This window comes from Oncorhynchus kisutch, unplaced genomic scaffold (assembly GCF_002021735.2).
Source record: "Oncorhynchus kisutch isolate 150728-3 unplaced genomic scaffold, Okis_V2 scaffold1579, whole genome shotgun sequence".
Taxonomy (NCBI): domain Eukaryota; kingdom Metazoa; phylum Chordata; class Actinopteri; order Salmoniformes; family Salmonidae; genus Oncorhynchus; species Oncorhynchus kisutch.
Genome location: NW_022263524.1, coordinates 1 through 22,500, shown reverse-complemented (window position 1 = coordinate 22,500; position 22,500 = coordinate 1). Strand labels below are relative to the sequence as shown.

Genomic DNA, 22,500 nt, shown 5'->3' with positions numbered 1-22,500 from the left:
TCACCTGAAGGAGAGAAGGTAGGTAATATACTGGTCATGGTCTCACCTGAAGGAGAGGAGGTAGGTAATATACTGGTCATGGTCTCACCTGAAGGAGAGAGGAGGTAGGTAATATACTGGTCATGGTCTCACCTGAAGGAGAGGAGGTAGGTAATATACTGGTCATGGTCTCACCTGAAAGAGAGGAGGTAGGTAATATACTGGTCATGGTCTCACCTGAAGGAGAGGAGGTAGGTAATATACTGGTCATGGTCTCACCTGAAGGAGAGAGAAGGTAGGTAATATACTGGTCATGGTCTCACCTGAAGGAGAGGAGGTAGGTAATATACTGGTCATGGTCTCACCTGAAGGAGAGGAGGTAGGTAATATACTGGTCATGGTCTCACCTGAAGGAGAGGAGGTAGGTAATATACTGGTCATGGTCTCACCTGAAAGAGAGGAGGTAGGTAATATACTGGTCATGGTCTCACCTGAAGGAGAGAAGGTAGTTAATATACTGGTCATGGTCTCACCTGAAGGAGAGGAGGTAGGTAATATACTGGTCATGGTCTCACCTGAAGGAGAGAAGGTAGGTAATATACTGGTCATGGTCTCACCTGAAGGAGAGGAGGTAGGTAATATACTGGTCATGGTCTCACCTGAAGGAGAGGAGACCTCCCTGTCTTTCTCTCTGTTGATTGTTTCACTGTCACTGCAGATGGATCTTCAGACGTCAAGATGGACGTAACAAAGTTTTTAATGAAAATGTTATCCTTGACTTCCATTATAATATTCTGTGTGTGTGTATTTGTGTGTGTTCATTCTGTGCGTGTGTATTTGTGTGTGTTCATTCTGTGTGTGTGTAGGTGGGCCTGGCTAAAGGTCTGAAGGCACGTGGTAACGTAGAGGACTGGCTGGGTAAAGTAGAGGAGGCCATGTTCTCTTCCCTCCGCCGCCTCAGCAAGGCCTCCATCGCTGACTACCAGAGTAAAGAACGAGAGGAGTGGGTGGTGGCTGGACACCCCTCACAGGTGCACACACACACACACACACACACACACACACACACACACACACACACACACACACACACACACACACACACACACACACACACACACACACACACACTAACCTCCATCGCTGACTACCAGAGCAAACAACAAGAGTAGCCTCTGAAGAAATGAATGAATACCTATGGTATGATTATCATGTGTTGTAAACCTGGTGTCTGTAAGAGGTTAATGTCCAGCTGCAGTATTCCTCTGTGTCCACCAGGTGGTGTTAACCATCAGGTGTCTGTAAGAGGTTAATGTCCAGCTGCAGTATTCCTCTGTGTCCACCAGGTGGTGTTAAACATCAGGTGTCTGTAAGAGGTTAATGTCCAGCTGCAGTATTCCTCTGTGTCCACCAGGTGGTGTTAACCATCAGGTGTCTGTAAGAGATTAATGTCCAGCTGCAGTATTCCTCTGTGTCCACCAGGTGGTGTTAACCATCAGGTGTCTGTATGAGTTAATGTCCAGCTGCAGTATTCCTCTGTGTCCACCAGGTGGTGTTAACCATCAGGTGTCTGTAAGAGGTTAATGTCCAGCTGCAGCTGCAGTAACCATCAGGTGTCTGTAAGAGGTTAATGTCCAGCTGCAGTATTCCTCTGTGTCCACCAGGTGGTGTTAACCATCAGGTGTCTGTATGAGTTAATGTCCAGCTGCAGTATTCCTCTGTGTCCACCAGGTGGTGTTAACCATCAGGTGTCTGTAAGAGGTTAATGTCCAGCTGCAGTATTCCTCTGTGTCCACCAGGTGGTGTTAACCATCAGGTGTCTGTATGAGTTAATGTCCAGCTGCAGTTTTCCTCTGTGTCCACCAGGTGGTGTTAACCATCAGGTGTCTGTAAGAGGTTAATGTCCAGCTGCAGTATTCCTCTGTGTCCACCAGGTGGTGTTAACCATCAGTCAGTTGATGTGGTGCAGAGACCTGGACGGCTGTCTGGAGGGAGACCACGACCACTTCATGGCCCTGCAGGACTTTGAATATGTCAACATTGATGTACGACCGTCCACAATGACTGTTTTCAACAGCCTACAGTGGTGACAACACCTTGGAACAGAGATATTTATCTACATAGAAATACTTTTGTTATTTATCATTTGATGATTCTCCTCGTGTCTGTCTGTCTGCTTGTATGTCTGCCTGCCTCCCTCCCTACTTGTCTGTCTGCTTGTCTGTCTGTCTGCTTGTCTGTCTGCTTGTCTGTCTGCCTGTCTGTCTGTCTATAGAGGCTGAATGCCCTAGCAGCCCTGGTTCGAGGCCAACTCCCCACCCTGCACCGTAACATCATCACAGCTCTCATCACCGTAGACGTGCACGCCAGGGACATTGTCACAGACCTCGTGGCCCGGAAGGTATTGTAGGCCTGCAAACCACCCACTGCATCATGGGAAGTGTAGTTCATTGAAAAAAGATAGTTTTACATAAATCCAACTTGTCTGATCAAAAATAACTGTTTATGTCCTGTTTATTTGGCCTTGACCTTGATTAGTGACCAAGGCTGTGTGTGTGTGTGTGTGTGTGTGTGTGTGTGTGTGTAGGTTGACTCCAGCAGTAACTTTGAGTGGCAGAGGCAGCTGCGTTACTACTGGGACTTGGACCTAGATAACTGTGTGGCCAGGATGGCTCTGTCCACCTACATCTATGGATATGAATACCTGGGGGCCTGCCCTCGTCTCGTCATCACCCCACTCACGGTAATACACACACACACACACACACACACACACACACACACACACACACACACACACACACACACACACACACACACACACACACACACACACACACACACACACAAGACAGTAACAAACAATGTATCAAAGCAACAGTCTAAGACATTGCAGATGGTATCCTTCTGTGCATGATTGTCTTGGTGTGTGTGTGTGTGTGTGTGTGTGTGTGTGTGCACCTGCACTTCGGGACATTTTCCCTCATCAGACTGCATGGGGAAATCAGAAAAGCACTATGTGGGGAAAAATGTGTCAGGATGCCTTGATTAACATGCCCATGTTCCCCTGTGTCTCAAAGTTAAACAAATCCAAATATACTTTATATTTGAGATTCTTCAAAGTAGCCACCCTTTGCCTTGATGACAGCTTTGCCCACACTTGGCATTCTCTCAACCAGCTTCACCTGGAATGCTTTTCCAACAGTCTTGAAGGAGTTCCCACATATGCTGAGCACTTGTTGGCTGCTCTTCACTCTGCGGTCCAACTCATCCCAAACCATCTCAATTGGGTTGAGGTTTGGTAATGTGGATGCCAGGTCATCTGATGCAACACTTCATCACTCTCCTTCTTGGTCAAATAGCCCTTACACAGCCTGGAGGTGTGTTGGGTCATTGTCCTGTTGAAAAAAAAATGATAGTCCTACTAAGCTCAAACCAGATGGGATGGCGTATCGCTGCAGAATGTGGTGGTAGCCATGCTGGTTAAGTGTGCCTTGAATTCTAAGTAAATCACAGACAGTTTCACCAGCAAAGCACCCCCACAGCATCACACCTCTTCCTCCGTGCTTCACTGTGGGAACCACACATGCAGAGATCATCCGTTCAACTATCCTGCGTCTCACAAAGACATGACGGTTGGAACCAAAAATCTCAAATTTGGAGTCATCAGACCAAAGGACAGATTTCCACCAGTCTAATGTTCATTGCTCGTGTTTCTTGGCCCAAGCAACTCTTCTTCTAATTGGTGTCCTTTTAGTAGTGGTTTCTTTGCAGCAATTCAACCACAAAGGCCTGATTTACACAGTCCCCTCTGAACAGTTGATGTTGTGATGTCTGTTACTTGAACTACGTGAAGCATCTATTTGGGCTGCAATTTCTGAGGCTGGTAGCTCTAATGAACTTGTCCTCTGTAGCAGAGGTAACTCTGGGTCTTCCATTCCTGTGGCGGTCCTCATGAGAGCCAGTTTCATCATCATTTTTGCGACTGGCACTTGAAGTAACTTTCAATGTTCTTAATTTTCCTGATTGACTGACCTCTCTCTAGGATCTCTCCATTCATTAACCCGTTGTATGTCTCTCTCTAGGATCTCTCTATTCATTAACCCGTTGTATGTCTCTCTCTAGGATCTCTCCATCCATTAACTCATTGTATCTCTCTAGGATCTCTCTAGGATCTCTCTACCCACTAACCTGTTGTCTCTCTCTAGGATCTCTCCATCTATTAACCTGTTGTCTCTCTCTAGGATCTCTCCACCCACTAACCTGTTGTCTCTCTAGGATCTCTCTACCCATGAACCTGTTGTCTCTCTCTAGGATCTCTCTAGGAACTCCCCACATTTACCCATTGTCTCTCTCTAGGATCTCTACATCTATTAACTCATTGCATCTCTCTAGGATCTCTCCATCCATTAACTCATTGTATCTCTCTAGGATCTCTCCACCCACTAACCTGTTGTATCTCTCTAGGATCTCTCTAGGATCTCTCCATCTATTAACCCATTGTCTCTCTCTAGGATCTCTCTAGAATCTCTCTAGGATCTCTCCATCCATTAACCTGTTGTATCTCTCTAGGATCTCTCCATCCATTAACCTGTTGTCTCTCTCTAGGATCTCTCTAGGATCTCTCCATCCATTAACCTGTTGTATCTCTCTAGGATCTCTCCACCCATTAACCTGTTGTCTCTCTCTAGAATCTCTCTAGGATCTCTCCATCCATTAACCTGTTGTATCTCTCTAGGATCTCTCCATCCATTAACCTGTTGTCTCTCTCTAGGATCTCTCCATCAATTAACCCGTTGAATCTCTCTAGGATCTCTCCATCTATTAACTCATTGTATCTCTCTAGGATCTCTCCATCTATTAACTCATTGTATCTCTCTAGGATCTCTCCACCCATTAACCTGTTGTCTCTCTCTAGGATCTCTCCACCCATTAACCCATTGTCTCTCTCTAGGATCTCTCTAGGATCTCTCTAGGATCTCTCTAGGATCTCTCCATCCATTAACCCATTGTCTCTCTCTAGGATCTCTCCACCCACTAACCTGTTGTCTCTCTCTAGGATCTCTCCACCCACTAACCTGTTGTCTCTCTCTAGGATCTCTCCACCCATTAACCCATTGTCTCTCTCTAGGATCTCTCTAGGATCTCTCCACCCACTAACCTGTTGTCTCTCTCTAGGATCTCTCCACCCATTAACCTGTTGTCTCTCTCTAGGATCTCTCCACCCATTAACCCATTGTCTCTCTCTAGGATCTCTCTAGGATCTCTCCACCCACTAACCTGTTGTCTCTCTCTAGGATCTCTCCACCCATTAACCTGTTGACTCTCTCTAGGATCTCTCCACCCATTAACCCATTGTCTCTCTCTAGGATCTCTCTAGGATCTCTCCACCCACTAACCTGTTGTCTCTCTCTAGGATCTCTCTAGGATCTCTCTAGGATCTCTCCATCCATTAACCGATTGTATGTCTCTCTCTAGGATCTCTCCATTCATTAACCCGTTGTATGTCTCTCTCTAGGATCTCTCTATTCATTAACCCGTTGTATGTCTCTCTCTAGGATCTCTCCACCCATTAACCCATTGTCTCTCTCTAGGATCTCTCTAGGATCTCTCCACCCACTAACCTGTTGTCTCTCTCTAGGATCTCTCTAGGATCTCTCCATCCATTAACCCATTGTATGTCTCTAGGATCGTTGCTACCTGTGTCTGATGGGGGCTCTTCAGTTAGACCTTGGTGGGGCTCCAGCAGGCCCAGCTGGAACAGGGAAGACGGAGACCACTAAGGACCTGGCCAAAGCTCTGTCCATCCAGTGTGTCGTCTTCAACTGTTCTGATGGACTGGACTACAAGGTACTGATTAGACTGACCAGCACAGAACCTTCTATTCCAGGGTTTCCCAAACTCAGTCCTGCCCCGGCATTGCACAGCTGAGTCAAATAATCAGAGCCTGATGATGAGTTGGTTATTTCAATCAGCTGTTTGGGGAACCCTGTTCTCTCCCCCTCTTCCTTTACCCTTCTAATCCCAACCCTCTGTCTCCCTCTCTCCTATTGTCTTTGTTTTACCCAGACACTAACACTAGGGGACAGTGTCACCACAGCAGTGGATCTTCTTCATAATGAAGGATCCTGTTTTATTCCTGCTATCTGCTTAACCAATCACCTGTCTGTGTTGTAGATGATGGGGAAGTTCTTCAGTGGTCTGGCCCAATCAGGGGCCTGGTGTTGTTTTGATGAGTTTAACCGCATCGACATTGAGGTGCTGTCTGTCATCGCCCAGCAACTCATTACTATCCGCAATGCCAAGATGGCCAAGGTATACCCCCCCCTTTCCCCTGTCTGTCCCAATATCTTTACATTTAGAAACTGGGTGGTTCGAGCCCTGAATGCTGATTGGCTGAAGTCCGTGGTATATTAGACAGTATACTACCGGTATGACGAAACATGTATTGTTTACTGCTCTAATTATGTTGATAACCAGTTTATAATAGCATTAAGGCAACCCTGGGTTTGTGGTATATGGCCAATGTAGCACGGCTAAGGGCTGTATCCAGGCACCCTGCGTTGTGTCGTGCTTAAGAACAGCCGTTAGCCGTGGTATATTGGCCAATAACCACATCTCCTCGGGCCTTATTGCTGGAATATATCACAAATACAGTATATACTGGTACCTACAACTCACCACCATCCACAATGTGAAGATGGCCACGGTATAGCTACACCTGGTCACCCACAGCCTTCCTAGTTCTAACCTCCATCCATCACACCAGTCAGGCAAGATTGAAGAAGTTGTTAGCCCTCTGAACTAAAGCCTGGATATCAGGTCTGTTTCTTCAGTAGTTTAACTAACAGAATCGTCTGTTCCTGTTGTCACGGTGATGTGTACTCTACCTTAGTAAATGACATGGTAGATGCTCACAACCTGGTTCAGTCCTCCGTGTCATGTGGTCTCTGTCTTGTAGCTGTCCAGGTTCATGTTTGAGGGCAGAGAGATCAAGCTGGTGATGACATGTGCTGCCTTCATCACTATGAACCCAGGCTACGCTGGACGCACTGAGCTCCCTGACAACCTCAAAGCCCTGTTCAGACCCATAGCCATGATGGTGCCCAACTATGCCCTGATCGCTGAGGTAACTGGGGGGGCTGGGGATGTGTTACGATGCTGAGGTCATTTGTAGCTGGGGAGCAGATCATTGACTTCCGTTTCTCCCCCTCCATGCTTCCATTCTCTCCTCCTCTAGGTGATCCTCTACTCTGAGGGTTTTGAGTCCAGTAAGACTCTGGCCCGAAAGATGACCCAGATGTACAAGCTGTGTTCTGAGCAGCTCTCCCAACAGGACCACTACGACTTCGGCATGAGGGCCGTCAAGTCTGTCCTCGTCATGGCAGGGTAGGACCCACAGGGGGTGCTGTTCTGTACTGGTCTAGGGTAGGACCCACAGGGGGTGCTGTTCTATACTGGTCTAGGGTAGGACCCATAGGGGGTGCTATTCTATACTGGTCTAGGGTAGGACACACAGGGGGTGCTATTCTATACTGGTCTAGGGTAGGACCCCCAGGGGGTGCTATTCTATACTGGTCTAGGGTAGGACACACAGGGGGTGCTATTCTATACCGGTCTAGGGTAGGACCCACAGGGGGTGCTATTCTATACTGGTCTAGGGTAGGACACACAGGGGGTGCTATTCTATACTGGTCTAGGGTAGGACCCACAGGGGGTGCTATTCTATACCAGTCTAGGGTAGGACACACAGGGGGTGCTATTCTATACCGGTCTAGGGTAGGACACACAGGGGGTGCTATTCTATACTGGTCTAGGGTAGGACACACAGGGGGTGCTATTCTATACTGGTCTAGGGTAGGACACACAGGGGGTGCTATTCTATACCGGTCTAGGGTAGGACACACAGGGGGTGCTATTCTATACTGGTCTAGGGTAGGACACACAGGGGGTGCTATTCTATACTGGTCTAGGGTAGGACCCACAGGGGGTGCTATTCTATACTGGTCTAGGGTAGGACCCACAGGGGGTGCTATTCTATACTGGTCTAGGGTAGGACACACAGGGGGTGCTATTCTATACTGGTCTAGGGTAGGACCCACAAGGGGTGCTATTCTATACTGGTCTAGGGTAGGACACACAGGGGGTTCTATTCTATACTGGTCTAGGGTAGGACCCACAAGGGGTGCTATTCTATACTGGTCTAGGGTAGGACACACAGGGGGTGCTATTCTATACTGGTCTAGGGTAGGACCCACAGGGGGTGCTATTCTATACTGGTCTAGGGTAGGACCCACAGGGGGTGCTATTCTATACTGGTCTAGGGTAGGACCCACAGGGGGTGCTATTCTATACTGGTCTAGGGTAGGACCCACAAGGGGTGCTATTCTATACTGGTCTAGGGTAGGACACACAGGGGGTGCTATTCTATACTGGTCTAGGGTAGGACACACAGGGGGTGCTATTCTATACTGGTCTAGGGTAGGACACACAGGGGGTGCTATTCTATACTGGTCTAGGGTAGGACACACAGGGTGTGCTATTCTATACCGGTCTAGGGTAGGACACACAGGGGGTGCTATTCTATACTGGTCTAGGCTAGGACACAATGTTGTACCCACCCTGTTCAATCAAAGTTGCAAACCGGTATCAGTTAGATTTTGGGGGTAAAAACAAGGTACTTTTGAACTCGTCATGACCAGATAGGACACAGAGAGAAAAACAGAACTCTATTCAATCAAAACCACCAGCCGGTATCTGACAGTTTCTGGGCTTATGAAAAAACAAGGTAAAGGTCACTTTATGTACAAATCAGATTGAAACGATATTCAGTTGTATCCTCATAGTGCCGTTTACAGATCCCCCTCTACCCAGAACCCTCTACCCAGAACCCTCTACCCTTATGCATTTTACAGCCACTTCTATGCAAATGTGAACCTTTGGGTAGCGTTCCCAATGGCACCATATTCCCTATGCAGTGCACTGCTTTTGACCAGCTTTATATAGGGAATAAGGTGCCATTTGGGACACAGACCTTATTGTCAAAGCTGAGAGTGACACAGTGCAGAATGGTGACAGGAAGAGCAGACTAGACAAGGGAAATGCCTTGTTTCCTCTCTGCAGGGCTGACTCAGAGAGAATAAGATAGTAGCATATGACATCCTGCCTGGTCTACTGACCCGTTCCTCATCACACGACAGCTCCCTGACAGGAAGGACTGAGACACTGTATCAGCATCATATTAAAGATGATTGGCATCATTCAGATCCTCCTGGTCTAGATGTGGTAGTGATGTCCCCTGTCTGTCCCATCCATCTCGCTCCTGGTCTAGATGTGGTAGTAATGTCCCCTGTCTGTCCCATTCATCACACTCCTGGTCTAGATGTGGTAGTAATGTCCCCTGTCTGTCCCATCCATCACACTCCTGGTCTAGATGTGGTAGTAATGTCCCCTGTCTGTCCCATCCATCATGCTCCTGGTCTAGATGTGGTAGTAATGTCCCCTGTCTGTCCCATCCATCACACTCCTGGTCTAGATGTGGTAGTAATGTCCCCTGTCTGTCCCATCCATCATGCTCCTGGTCTAGATGTGGTAGTAATGTCCCCTGTCTGTCCCATCCATCACACTTAATCCCAGATTGACTCACGCAGCTATTGTCTTGTCACAGGGTGAGCTGTTCATTTTACAGGTGTGTGAATAACAAGCCCTCTGACTGTTTAGAGCCACCCTCTTCTGTCTGTCTCATTCACTTTTTACTACCGCTGTAAATCCAATGTAATGGGCCTGCCATTATCAGCCTGTGTGTGTGGGTGTGTGTGTTCCAGCACTCCACATTATTAATGAATGGGTTGGTGAACAGTCACTGGGGAATCATCATCCACCTTGATTAGCCGAGCTCTGGGAAAGGAGGGAGGGAGGATGACAGGAGGAGAGAGGAGAGGAATTCACTTCTACCTAACAACCTCCAACCAAGCTGTGTGTGTCTGCATGTGTGTTTGTGTGTAACAGAGAGATGGTGAGTGTGTTTAAAGTGATGTTTCAGTTCAGTGACCTTTAGACGACCCGGTGATGTTTCAGTTCAGTGACCTTTAGACGACCCGGTGATGTTTCAGTTCAGTGACCTTTAGACGACCCAGTGATGTATTCAGTTCAGTGACCTTTAGACGACCCAGTGATGTATTCAGTTCAGTGACCTTTAGACGACCCAGTGATGCATTCAGTTCAGTGACCTTTAGACGACCCGGTGATGTATTCAGTTCAGTGACCTTTAGACGATTCCAAATTGAAGTCAGTCAATTTAGGAAGTGATTTAAGGAAGTGATTTTGACTCTCGGAAGAGAGAGGGACCCCCACATTTATAGAGAATGCATTATGTTGTGCGTGTGACCCCCGACAGCTCTCTGAAGAGAGAGGGACCCCCACATTTATAGAGAATGCATTATGTTGTGCGTGTGACCCCCGACAGCTCTCTGAAGAGAGAGAACCCCCACATTTATAGAGAATGCATTATGTTGTATGTGTGACCCCCGACAGCTCTCTGAAGAGAGAGGGACCCCCACATTTATAGAGAATGCATTATGTTGTGTGTGTGACCCCTGACAGCTCTCTGAAGAGAGAGAACCCCCACCTGAGTGAAGACGTGGTTCTGATCAGGGCTCTGAGAGACTCCAATCTGCCCAAGTTCCTCACAGACGATGCTGCGCTCTTTGGGTGAGAGAACACACACACACACACACACAGACACACACACACACACATACACACACACACAAACCAATGGTGTCCCACAGCTAATGTTACAGCACTATGTTAATGTTACAGCACTACAGCACTACAGCACTATGCCTCATCAGGCCTCATCATGCCTCATCATGCCTTACTGCAGACTGACGTGTGTGTTTGTCCGTATGACGGCTCTGTGTGTGTGACGCCTGTGTATGACTGTGTGTGTATGTCCGTATGACGGCTCTGTGTGTGTGACGTCTGTGTGTTTCTGTATATGACGGTTCTGTGTCTGTGTGTTCTCTGCTCTAGTGGCATCATGTCTGACCTGTTCCCTGGCGTTTCCATCCCTGAACATGACTACGGTGTTCTCCAAACCACCATCCTGGAGTCTCTAGTGAAACGCAACCTGCAGCCCCTACCCAGCATGACGCACAAGGTACTGACTGACCCTACCCAGCATGACGCACAAGGTACTGACTGACCCTACCCAGCATGACGCACAAGGTACTGACTGACCCTACCCAGCATGACGCACAAGGTACTGACTGACCCTACCCAGCATGACGCACAAGGTACTGACTGACCCTACCCAGCATGACGCACAAGGTACTGACTGACCCTACCCAGCATGACGCACAAGGTACTGACTGACCCTACCCAGCATGACGCACAATGTACTGACTGACCCTACCCAGCATGACGCACAAGGTACTGACTGACCCTACCCAGCATGACGCACAATGTACTGACTGACCCTACCCAGCATGACGCACAATGTACTGACTGACCCTACCCAGCATGATGCACAAGGTACTGACTGACCCTACCCAGCATGATGCACAAGGTACTGACTGACCCTACCCAGCATGATGCACAAGGTACTGACTGATCCTACCCAGCATGATGCACAAGGTACTGACTGACCCTACCCAGCATGACCAACAAGGTACTGCCTGACCCTACCCAGCATGACCAACAAGGTACAGACTGGCCCTACCCAACATGACCTACAAGGTACTGACTGACCCTACCCAGCATGACCAACAAGGTACTGACTGACCCTACCCAGCATGACCAACAAGGTACAGACTGACCCTACCCAGCATGACGCACAAGGTACTGACTGACCCTACCCAGCATGACGCACAAGGTACTGACTGACCCTACCCAGCATGACGCACAATGTACTGACTGACCCTACCCAGCATGATGCACAAGGTACTGACTGACCCTACCCAGCATGATGCACAAGGTACTGACTGACCCTACCCAGCATGACGCACAAGGTACTGACTGATCCTACCCAGCATGATGCACAAGGTACTGACTGACCCTACCCAGCATGACCAACAAGGTACAGACTGGCCCTACCCAACATGACCTACAAGGTACTGACTGACCCTACCCAGCATGACCAACAAGGTACTGACTGACCCTACCCAGCATGACCAACAAGGTACAGACTGACCCTACCCAGCATGACGCACAAGGTACTGACTGACCCTACCCAGCATGACGCACAAGGTACTGACTGACCCTACCCAGCATGACGCACAAGGTACTGACTGATCCTACCCAGCATGATGCACAAGGTACTGACTGACCCTACCCAGCATGACCAACAAGGTACTGACTGACCCTACCCAGCATGACCAACAAGGTACAGACTGACCCTACCCAACATGACCTACAAGGTACTGACTGACCCTACCCAGCATGACCAACAAGGTACTGACTGACCCTACCCAGCATGACCAACAAGGTACAGACTGACCCTACCCAGCATGACCAACAAGGTACTGACTGACCCTACCCAGCATGACCAACAAGGTACTGACTGACCCTGCCCAGCATGACCAACAAGGTACAGACTGACCCTACCCAACATGACCTACAAGGTACTGACTGACCCTACCCAGCATGACCAACAAGGTACTGACTGACCCTACCCAACATGCCCTACAAGGTACTGACTGACCCTACCCAACATGACCAACAAGGTACTGACTGACCCTACCCAACATGACCTACAAGGTACTGACTGACCCTCCCCGGCATGACCAACAAGGTACTGACTGACCCTACCCAACATGACCTACAAGGCACTGACTGACCCTACCCAGCATGACGCACAAGGTACTGACTGACCCTACCCAGCATGACGCACAATGTACTGACTGACCCTACCCAGCATGACGCACAAGGTACTGACTGACCCTACCCAGCATGACGCACAATGTACTGACTGACCCTACCCAGCATGACGCACAATGTACTGACTGACCCTACCCAGCATGACGCACAATGTACTGACTGACCCTACCCAGCATGACGCACAAGGTACTGACTGACCCTATCCAGCATGACGCACAAGGTACTGACTGACCCTACCCAGCATCACGCACAAGGTACTGACTGCCCCTACCCAGCATGACGCACAAGGTACTGGCTGACCCTACCCAGCATGACGCACAAGGTACTGACTGACCCTACCCAGCATGACGCACAAGGTACTGACTGACCCTACCCAGCATGACGCACAAGGTACTGACTGACCCTACCCAGCATGACCAACAAGGTACTGACTGACCCTACCCAGCATGACGCACAAGGTACTGACTGACCCTACCCAGCATGACGCACAATGTACTGACTGACCCTACCCAGCATGATGCACAATGTACTGACTGACCCTACCCAGCATGATGCACAAGGTACTGACTGACCCTACCCAGCATGACCAACAAGGTACTGACTGAGCCTACCCAACATGACCTACAAGGTACTGACTGACTGACTGAACTTATGTATTAATTTAAATAAACATAATGTAGGCCTTAAAGTGCTTTATATAATTAAGTAATCAATGATGGCTATGTCATTACAAATGATCAAGATTAAACACAAAAACATAATTCAACAAAATCATTCAATTTGGTTCAGTTTGACTTCAAATTAAAATACATGAATTAGTGATGATGTATGATCCTTATATGTTTCTCTGTGTGATTGTAACCCTTCCTCTCCCTCCCTCCAGGTGATCTCTGTGTGGTTGTAACCCTTCCTCTCCCTCCCTCCAGGTGATCTCTGTGTGGTTGTAACCCTTCCTCTCCCTCCCTCCAGGTGATCCAGCTGTATGAGACCATGATAGTACGTCATGGTGTGATGTTGGTGGGTCCTACAGGTGGAGGGAAGACCACGGTCTACTCCATCCTGTCTGATACCTTAGATACCCTGTGGCAGGCTGGCCACGGGAAACACAACCCCTTCTACCTCCCGGTCAAGACATACGTCCTCAACCCCAAGTCTGTCACCATGGGAGAGCTCTACGGAGAGGTACGCCTGGCTGACAATTCATCTGTGCACTAACAGACTCACATACTGTCGTTTCATTTCAACCATTTGATGTCTATGATGTACTGAGGGCTTTGCGGATGTTAATAAAGCTATAGGGGCTGATTCTCTTGACCTCTTCTCACTGCAGCTCTCTGCTCCACTTACAGAACCACTGACCTTTATTTTAACCTGACTATTGTTTCTGGTGTTCTCATTTAAGATCTGGAAAGTGGCACATGTCCTCCCCTTACATGAAGGAGGAGATCCTTCTGACTTAGATAACTACTGTCCAATTTCCCCGACCAACTTTTAGCGAATAACTTTTTTAACTTCTCACTGTTCTAATATGAACCAATCCGGTTTTAGACCTGGACACAGCACCGGTTCAGCTGCTACGGTTATTCTAGATGATGTGTTAAATTGCTTGGATCATAAAAAAATCATTCTGCTGCCTTATTTAGAGACCTTTTCGAGGCCTTTGACATTGTTGACCGTCACATTCTCATTCAAAGGCTGACTGAAATAGGTCTGGGTCAGGCTTTTTGCAAGTGGTTTGAGAATGATCTGTCAGACAGGACTCAATGCATGATCTCTGATGGTGTTCAGTCTAGTTTCCTGGATATTACAAAAGGTGTACCGCAGGGGTCTGTACTGGGACCTGTTCTCTTTACTATTTATGTCAATAATACTGGTCTATCTGTTAACTTGTAATATTCATCTGTAGGCAGACGACAGTGTGATGTATGCCACTGACCCAACTGTTTGCCAGTTTATATTAGAGCTGCAGTCGGACCTTGTTACCTTACAGAATGCCCTGGTTGGTTTAAAACTGGTACTTAATGTGTGCAAAACTAAATACATGTTGTTCACTAATTCTCTCAAAATTGTTTCAGATGGACTACATACTTATTTATTGGATGGTTCTCCCATCTTTCGGGTTCCCACCTATAAATATCTGTGCATTTCGATTGGCTAAGACTTAATGTTTAATAGAACACATGGATGAGCTAGTTAAAAAGCTCAGATTTAAAGTGGGCTTCTGTTTTTAGACGTACTGTAGATCTGGCCTCTCCCTAAATAGCAGGAAGCAGGTTGTACAGTCATATCTACTGCCAGTTGTTAACTATGGTCATGTTTTATTGGTAATGTTCATTTCTCTTCCTGTTTGTGAGAAAAGGTTTGTACTCAGGGCACCATTGGGAATGAGACCCTGGTCTCAATTGAGCTGCTCTGAATAAATAAAAGTGAATACCACATTTTTTCAATCAGTCTATAAATAAATCTATCCATAAACAGTCAGTTGATTTGTTAACAGTTAACCATCCAACTCATTAATGTACCAATTAGTTCAATCAATGAATCCTTCGTTCGCTTGCTCACTCGTTTACTCACTCACTTGCTATTGGTTTTTACCAATGTGTAGATACAAACATAGGTTACAAAGTGCATAACATGAGCCCCTAACCTTTAATCCCGGACCCCTACAGGTGAACATATTGACCCTGGAGTGGCGTGACGGCCTGATGGCGCTCAGCGTGCGAGCGGCCTGCAACGACACCAGCGATGACCACAAGTGGATCGTGTCGGACGGTCCGGTGGACGCACTGTGGATTGAGAACATGAACACGGTCCTGGACGACAACAAGATGCTGTGTCTGGCCAACAGCGAACGCATCAAACTGACCCCGTCTATACACATGGTGTTTGAGGTCAGAGAGGGGTCAGGGGTTATAGGTTAGAGGTTCCTCTTCATTGCGTTCTAGTGTTGATGACAAGCGGGACAATCACTATGGACGTCATTGACATGAACAGATAATAGTGACATGTTAAAGATCCAGACTTTGTAAATGCTCTGCAACCTCTGTGTTGTGTGTCTCAGGTCCAGGACTTATCGGTGGCGTCCCCAGCCACAGTGAGTCGCTGTGGGATGGTCTACATCGACTCTAACGAACTCAAATGGATGCCCTATGTCCAGACCTGGATCACTGGCCTGGCTAACAAGGTGATTTACCAGTCTCCTTAACATGGTCCAGACCTGGATCACTGGCCTGACTAACAAGGTGATTTACCAGTCTCCTTAACATGGTCCAGACCTGGATCACTGGCCTGACTAACAAGGTGATTTACCAGTCTCCTTAACATGGTCCAGACCTGGATCACTGGCCTGGCTAACAAGGTGATTTACCAGTCTCCTTAACATGGTCCAGACCTGGATCACTGGCCTGGCTAACAAGGTGATTTACCAGTCTCCTTAACATGGTCCAGACCTGGATCACTGGCCTGACTAACAAGGGGATTTACCAGTCTCCTTAACATGGTCCAGACCTGGATAACTGGCCTGACTAACAAGGTGTTTTCCTGCGCTGATCACATCTCTACTCCGAATATACATCTACCATGTCTTCATAATCATAATGCCCCTCTGTGGAAGTAGCTGTGGGCTCAGTCAAGCCTGTTTGGAAATCTGTATTCTCATGTTATCGTTCTGTGAAGATCACAGAGAATGTCGCCTGTCTCAGACCAAAGACAGAGGTGTATCTAACTATATAGATGGCTAGAATGGTACTCCTACCGTTAGTGTCAGCAGATCCATCATAAACATCAACCACCACAACACATCACCTCTAACCTCTAACCTTTACACACTCTCTCCGTCACCTCTAACCTTTACACATTCTCTCTTCGTCACCTCTAACCTTTACACATTCTCTCTTCGTCACCTCTAACCTTTACACATTCTCTCTCCGTCACCTCTAACCTTTACACATTCTCTCTTCGTCACCTCTAACCTTTACACATTCTCTCTTCGTCACCTCTAACCTTTACACATTCTCTCTTCGTCACCTCTAACCTTTACACATTCTCTCTTGCATCATTAGAGGAGGATCCTGTGAACTGTCCCTGTCTTTATGATAACTGTCTTTAAATGGTTTTATATCCTTCCTCGTACTGCTGCTGCTGTTTCTGATGTTATAGCAGACAGATGTTACAGACCTACAGTGTTGTCAGAGATGGGTTATATCTGCTGTTGTTTCTGATGTTATAGCAGACAGATGTTACAGACCTACAGTATTGTCAGAGATGGGTTATATCTGCTGTTGTTTCTGATGTTATATAGCAGACAGATGTTACAGACCTACAGTATTGTCAGAGATGGGTTATATCTGCTGTTGTGTCTGATGTTACAGACCTACAGTGTTGTCAGAGATGGGTTATATCTGCTGTTGTGTCTGATGTTACAGACCTACAGTATTGTCAGAGATGGGTTATATCTGCTGTTGTGTCTGATGTTACAGACCTACAGTATTGTCAGAGATGGGTTATATCTGCTGTTGTGTCTGATGTTACAGACCTACAGTGTTGTCAGAGATGGGTTATATCTGCTGTTGTGTCTGATGTTATAGCTGACAGATGATGGGTTATATCTGCTGTTGTGTCTGATGTTACAGACCTACAGTATTGTCAGAGATGGGTTATATCTGCTGTTGTGTCTGATGTTACAGACCTACAGTGTTGTCAGAGATGGGTTATATCTGCTGTTGTTTCTGATGTTATAGCTGACAGATGATGGGTTATATCTGCTGTTGTGTCTGATGTTATAGCTGACAGATGATGGGTTATATCTGCTGTTGTGTCTGATGTTATAGCTGACAGATGATGGGTTATATCTGCTGTTGTGTCTGATGTTACAGACCTACAGTATTGTCAGAGATGGGTTATATCTGCTGTTGTGTCTGATGTTACAGACCTACAGTGTTGTCAGAGATGGGTTATATCTGCTGTTGTGTCTGATGTTATAGCTGACAGATGATGGGTTATATCTGCTGTTGTGTCTGATGTTATAGCTGACAGATGATGGGTTATATCTGCTGTTGTTTCTGATGTTATAGCTGACAGATGATGGGTTATATCTGCTGTTGTGTCTGATGTTATAGCAGACAGATGATGGGTTATATCTGCTGTTGTGTCTGATGTTATAGCTGACAGATGATGGGTTATATCTGCTGTTGTTTCTGATGTTATAGCTGACAGATAATGGGTTATATCTGCTGTTGTTTCTGATGTTATAGCTGACAGATGATGGGTTATATCTGCTGTTGTTTCTGATGTTATAGCTGACAGATGATGGGTTATATCTGCTGTTGTTTCTGATGTTATAGCTGACAGATGATGGGTTATATCTGCTGTTGTTTCTGATGTTATAGCTGACAGATGATGGGTTATATCTGCTGTTGTGTCTGATGTTATAGCTGACAGATGATGGGTTATATCTGCTGTTGTTTCTGATGTTATAGCTGACAGATGATGGGTTATATCTGCTGTTGTTTCTGATGTTATAGCTGACAGATGATGGGTTATATCTGCTGTTGTTTCTGATGTTATAGCTGACAGATGATGGGTTATATCTGCTGTTGTTTCTGATGTTATAGCTGACAGATGATGGGTTATATCTGCTGTTGTTTCTGATGTTATAGCTGACAGATGATGGGTTATATCTGCTGTTGTTTCTGATGTTATAGCTGACAGATGATGGGTTATATCTGCTGTTGTTTCTGATGTTATAGCTGACAGATGATGGGTTATATCTGCTGTTGTTTCTGATGTTATAGCTGACAGATGATGGGTTATATCTGCTGTTGTTTCTGATGTTATAGCTGACAGATGATGGGTTATATCTGCTGTTGTTTCTGATGTTATAGCTGACAGATGATGGGTTATATCTGCTGTTGTTTCTGATGTTATAGCTGACAGATGATGGGTTATATCTGCTGTTGTTTCTGATGTTATAGCAGACAGATGATGTATCTTGATTACTGTCTATTGATTGGTTGGTTGACATGGATCTTTATCTTAATTCAAAAGCCAACTTTTACCTGTTTTTTCTTGATGTCCTGATCATACATTTAACTTGCCCTGCTTCTCACTCTCTCTGCCCTCTCTGTTGCTGTCTCCCCCTATCCTCCTCTCCCTTCTACCCCCCCCCCAGCTCCCTGAAGCAGTGTGTGTGTACCTGTTGGCGTTGTTTGAGCAGTACGTGGAGAAGGGTCTTCAGTTTGTGTGGAAGCGTTGTGTCCAGGCCATGGGCCAGGTGGACATCAGTAAGGTCACTACCCTCTGCTGCCTGTTGGAGGCGCTGCTGCTGGGAGACGGAAGACCAGACCTCAAGATGGTAGGCTAAATGTTACTAGAGCGCAGCATGACCACAACCACATGTTAACCAGTCATTATACACATCTTTAAACTGGGTGGTTCGAGCCCTGAAAGCTGATTGGCTGACAGACGTGGTATATCAGACCGTATACCACAGGTATGACAAAACATTATTTTTTTTACTTCTCTAATTACGTTGTCGACCAGTTTATAATAGCAATAAGGCACCTCGGGGGTTTGTGGTATATGGCCAATATAGCATGGCTAAGGGCTGTATCCAGGCACTCCACGTTGCGTTGTGCGTAGAACAGCCCTTAGCCGTGGTATATTGACCATATACCACACCCCCTCGGGCCTTATTGCTTATTAAGTATAGTTCCATCTCTGTGTGTGTGTGTGTGTTCTAGGAAGCTAAGCACCTGAACAGTGTGTTGTGTCAGACGTTTGTGTTCTGCTACCTGTGGTCTGTGGGGGGTAACCTGACTGACAGCCACTGGGATGCCTTCGACAGCTTCGTCAGACAACAGTTTGAAGACAATAATGATGCCAAGGTTAGTAGGGCCTTCATCAGCATCGTTATAATCATCATCATAGTCAGAATAATTATACTAATAATAATTATCATTGTCATCATTTGTAGTCAGAATTATAATAATCATCATTATTGTCAGAATTGTAATCATCATCATTATTGTCAGAATTGTAATCATCATCATTATAGTCAGAATTATGATCATCATCATAGTCAGAATTATGATCATCATCATAGTCAGAATTATGATCATCATCATAGTCAGAATTATGATCATCATCATAGTCAGAATTGTAATCATCATCATAGTCAGAATTGTAATCATCATCATAGTCAGAATTATGATCGTCATCATAGTCAGAATTATAATCATCATCATTATAATCAGAATTATAATCATCATCATCTTAGTCAGAATTATAATCATCATCATAGAATTATAATCATCATCATCATAGTCAGAATTATAATCATCATCATAGTCAGAATTATAATCATCATCATAGTCAGAATTATAATCATCATCATAGTCAGAATTATAATCATCATCATAGTCAGAATTATAATCAGCATCATAGTCAGAATTATAATCATCATCATAGTCAGAATTATAATCAGCATCATTATAGTCAGAATTATAGTCATCATTATTGTCAGAATTATAATCATCATCATAGTCAGAATTATGATCATCATCATAGTCAGAATTAAAATAATCATCATTATAGTCATCATTATAGTCAGAATTATAATCATCATCATCATTATAGTCAGAATTATCATCATGATCATCTTCATTATTGTCAGAATTATTATCATTATAGTCAGAATTATCATCATCATCATTATAGTCAGAATTATCATCATCATCATTATATTCATAATTATCATTATCATCATTATAGTCAGAATTATAATAATAATCATCATCATAGTGAGAATTATAATCATCTACAGCATGCCATGCCTATCACACACACAGGGGGAGAGAGACACACTATATACTGTTTCTTTTCCATACCATCAGAAGACTGCATTTTTTTTAAATACTGCATTTCCAGACAGGTTCAAAGCTTTATCTATTACCAGAGTCCAACTTAACCTGCCCTGACTGCCATACATATTACTGAAGGCCAACACTCCTCGCCAGGTGCTAGCTAGTATTAGCATGCTACAGAGGTTGTAAACTGGAGAATGGGGATTCTGTCCTGTTTTCTTCTAAGGTTCGATTTTCTTTATCTGAAACTCCATGGGCAAGAACTAGGACCAGACCCTTTCTGCCTGGCTAGAATTTCTCTTTCAAGCCGAACTGAACTTGAGAACCAACTTCTCTTCGTTAAAATCTGCATATGTAACATCAACATTAGTCAACAACATTTATTTTGATTTCCACAATGGCCACTTGCCCACTACCAAAGGATAACAGCTGTCCACTACCACAGGATAAACGCTGTCCACTACCAAAGGATAAACAGCTGTCCACTACCAAAGGATAAACAGCTGTCACTACCACAGGATAAACAGCTGCCCACTACCAAAGGATAAACAGCTGTCCACTACCACAGGATAAACAGCTGTCCACTACCACAGGATAACAGCTGTCCACTACCACAGATAAACAGCTGTCCACTACCACAGGATAAACAGCTGTCCACTACCAAAGGATAAACAGCTGTCCACTACACAGGATAAACAGCTGCCCACTACCAAAGGATAAACAGCTGCCCACTAACCACAGGATAAACAGCTGCCCACTACCACAGGATAAACAGCTGTCCACTACCACAGGATAAACAGCTGCCACTACCAAAGGATAAACAGCTGCACACTACCAGGATAAACAGCTGCCCACTACCAAAGGATAAACAGCTGTCCCACTACCACAGGATAAACAGCTGCCCATACCACAGGATAAACAGCTGCCCACTACCAAAGGATAACAGCTGCCCAATACCAAAGGATAAACAGCTGTCCACTACCAACGGATAAACAGCTGCCCACTACCAAAGGATAAACAGCTGCCCACTACCAAAGGATAAACCGCTGTCCACTACCACAGGATAAACAGCTGCCCACTACCACAGGATAAACAGCTGCCCACTACCACAGGATAACAGCTGCCCACTACCACAGGATAAACAGCTGCCCACTACCAAAGGATAAACAGCTGCCACCACTACCAACGGATAAACAGCTGCCCACTACCACAGGATAACGCTGCCACTACCAAAGGATAAACAGCTGCCCACTACCACGGAAACAGCTGTCCCACTACACACATGGGATAAACAGCTTGCCACTACCACAGGATAACAGCTGTTCCACTACCACAGGATAAACAGCTGTCCACTACAAGGATAAACAGCTGCCCACTACCAACAGATAAACAAGCTTGCCCACTACCAACAGGATAAACAGCTGCCCACTACCACAGGATAAAACAGGCTGCCCACTACCAACAGGATAAACAGCTTCCCCACTACCACAGGATAAACAGCTGCCACTACCAAAGATAAACCAGCTTTCCACTACCACAGGATAAACAGCTGCCCACTACCACAGGATAAACAGCTGCCACTACCACAGGATAAACCAGCTGCCCCACTACCACAGGATAAACAGCTTCCACTACCACAGGATAAACAGCTGTCCACTTTACCACAGGTAAACAGCTGCCCACTACCCACAGGATAAACAGCTGGTCCACTACCAAGAGGATAACAGCTGCCCACTACCACAGGCTAAACAGCTTCCCACTACCACAGGATAAACAGCTG

The 22,500-nt window shown here is 46.0% G+C and overlaps 1 protein-coding gene across 1 annotated transcript in view; it reads left to right on the top strand.

Moving 5' to 3' along the window:
* Positions 1-19,742, top strand: part of LOC109877078 (dynein heavy chain 6, axonemal) — a gene marked incomplete at its 3' end in the record, with an annotated part of 48,375 nt that extends 28,633 nt beyond the window's left edge. The window contains 15 exon segments of the mRNA XM_031818736.1: positions 846-1,010; positions 1,914-2,024; positions 2,255-2,380; positions 2,567-2,722; positions 5,668-5,829; positions 6,157-6,294; positions 6,941-7,108; positions 7,220-7,368; positions 10,582-10,689; positions 11,014-11,140; positions 13,828-14,040; positions 15,528-15,749; positions 15,920-16,042; positions 19,028-19,210; positions 19,599-19,742. Of these exon segments, the coding sequence (XP_031674596.1) occupies positions 846-1,010; positions 1,914-2,024; positions 2,255-2,380; positions 2,567-2,722; positions 5,668-5,829; positions 6,157-6,294; positions 6,941-7,108; positions 7,220-7,368; positions 10,582-10,689; positions 11,014-11,140; positions 13,828-14,040; positions 15,528-15,749; positions 15,920-16,042; positions 19,028-19,210; positions 19,599-19,742 (2,295 nt within the window).
* Between the last annotated feature and the right edge of the window lie 2,758 nt (positions 19,743-22,500).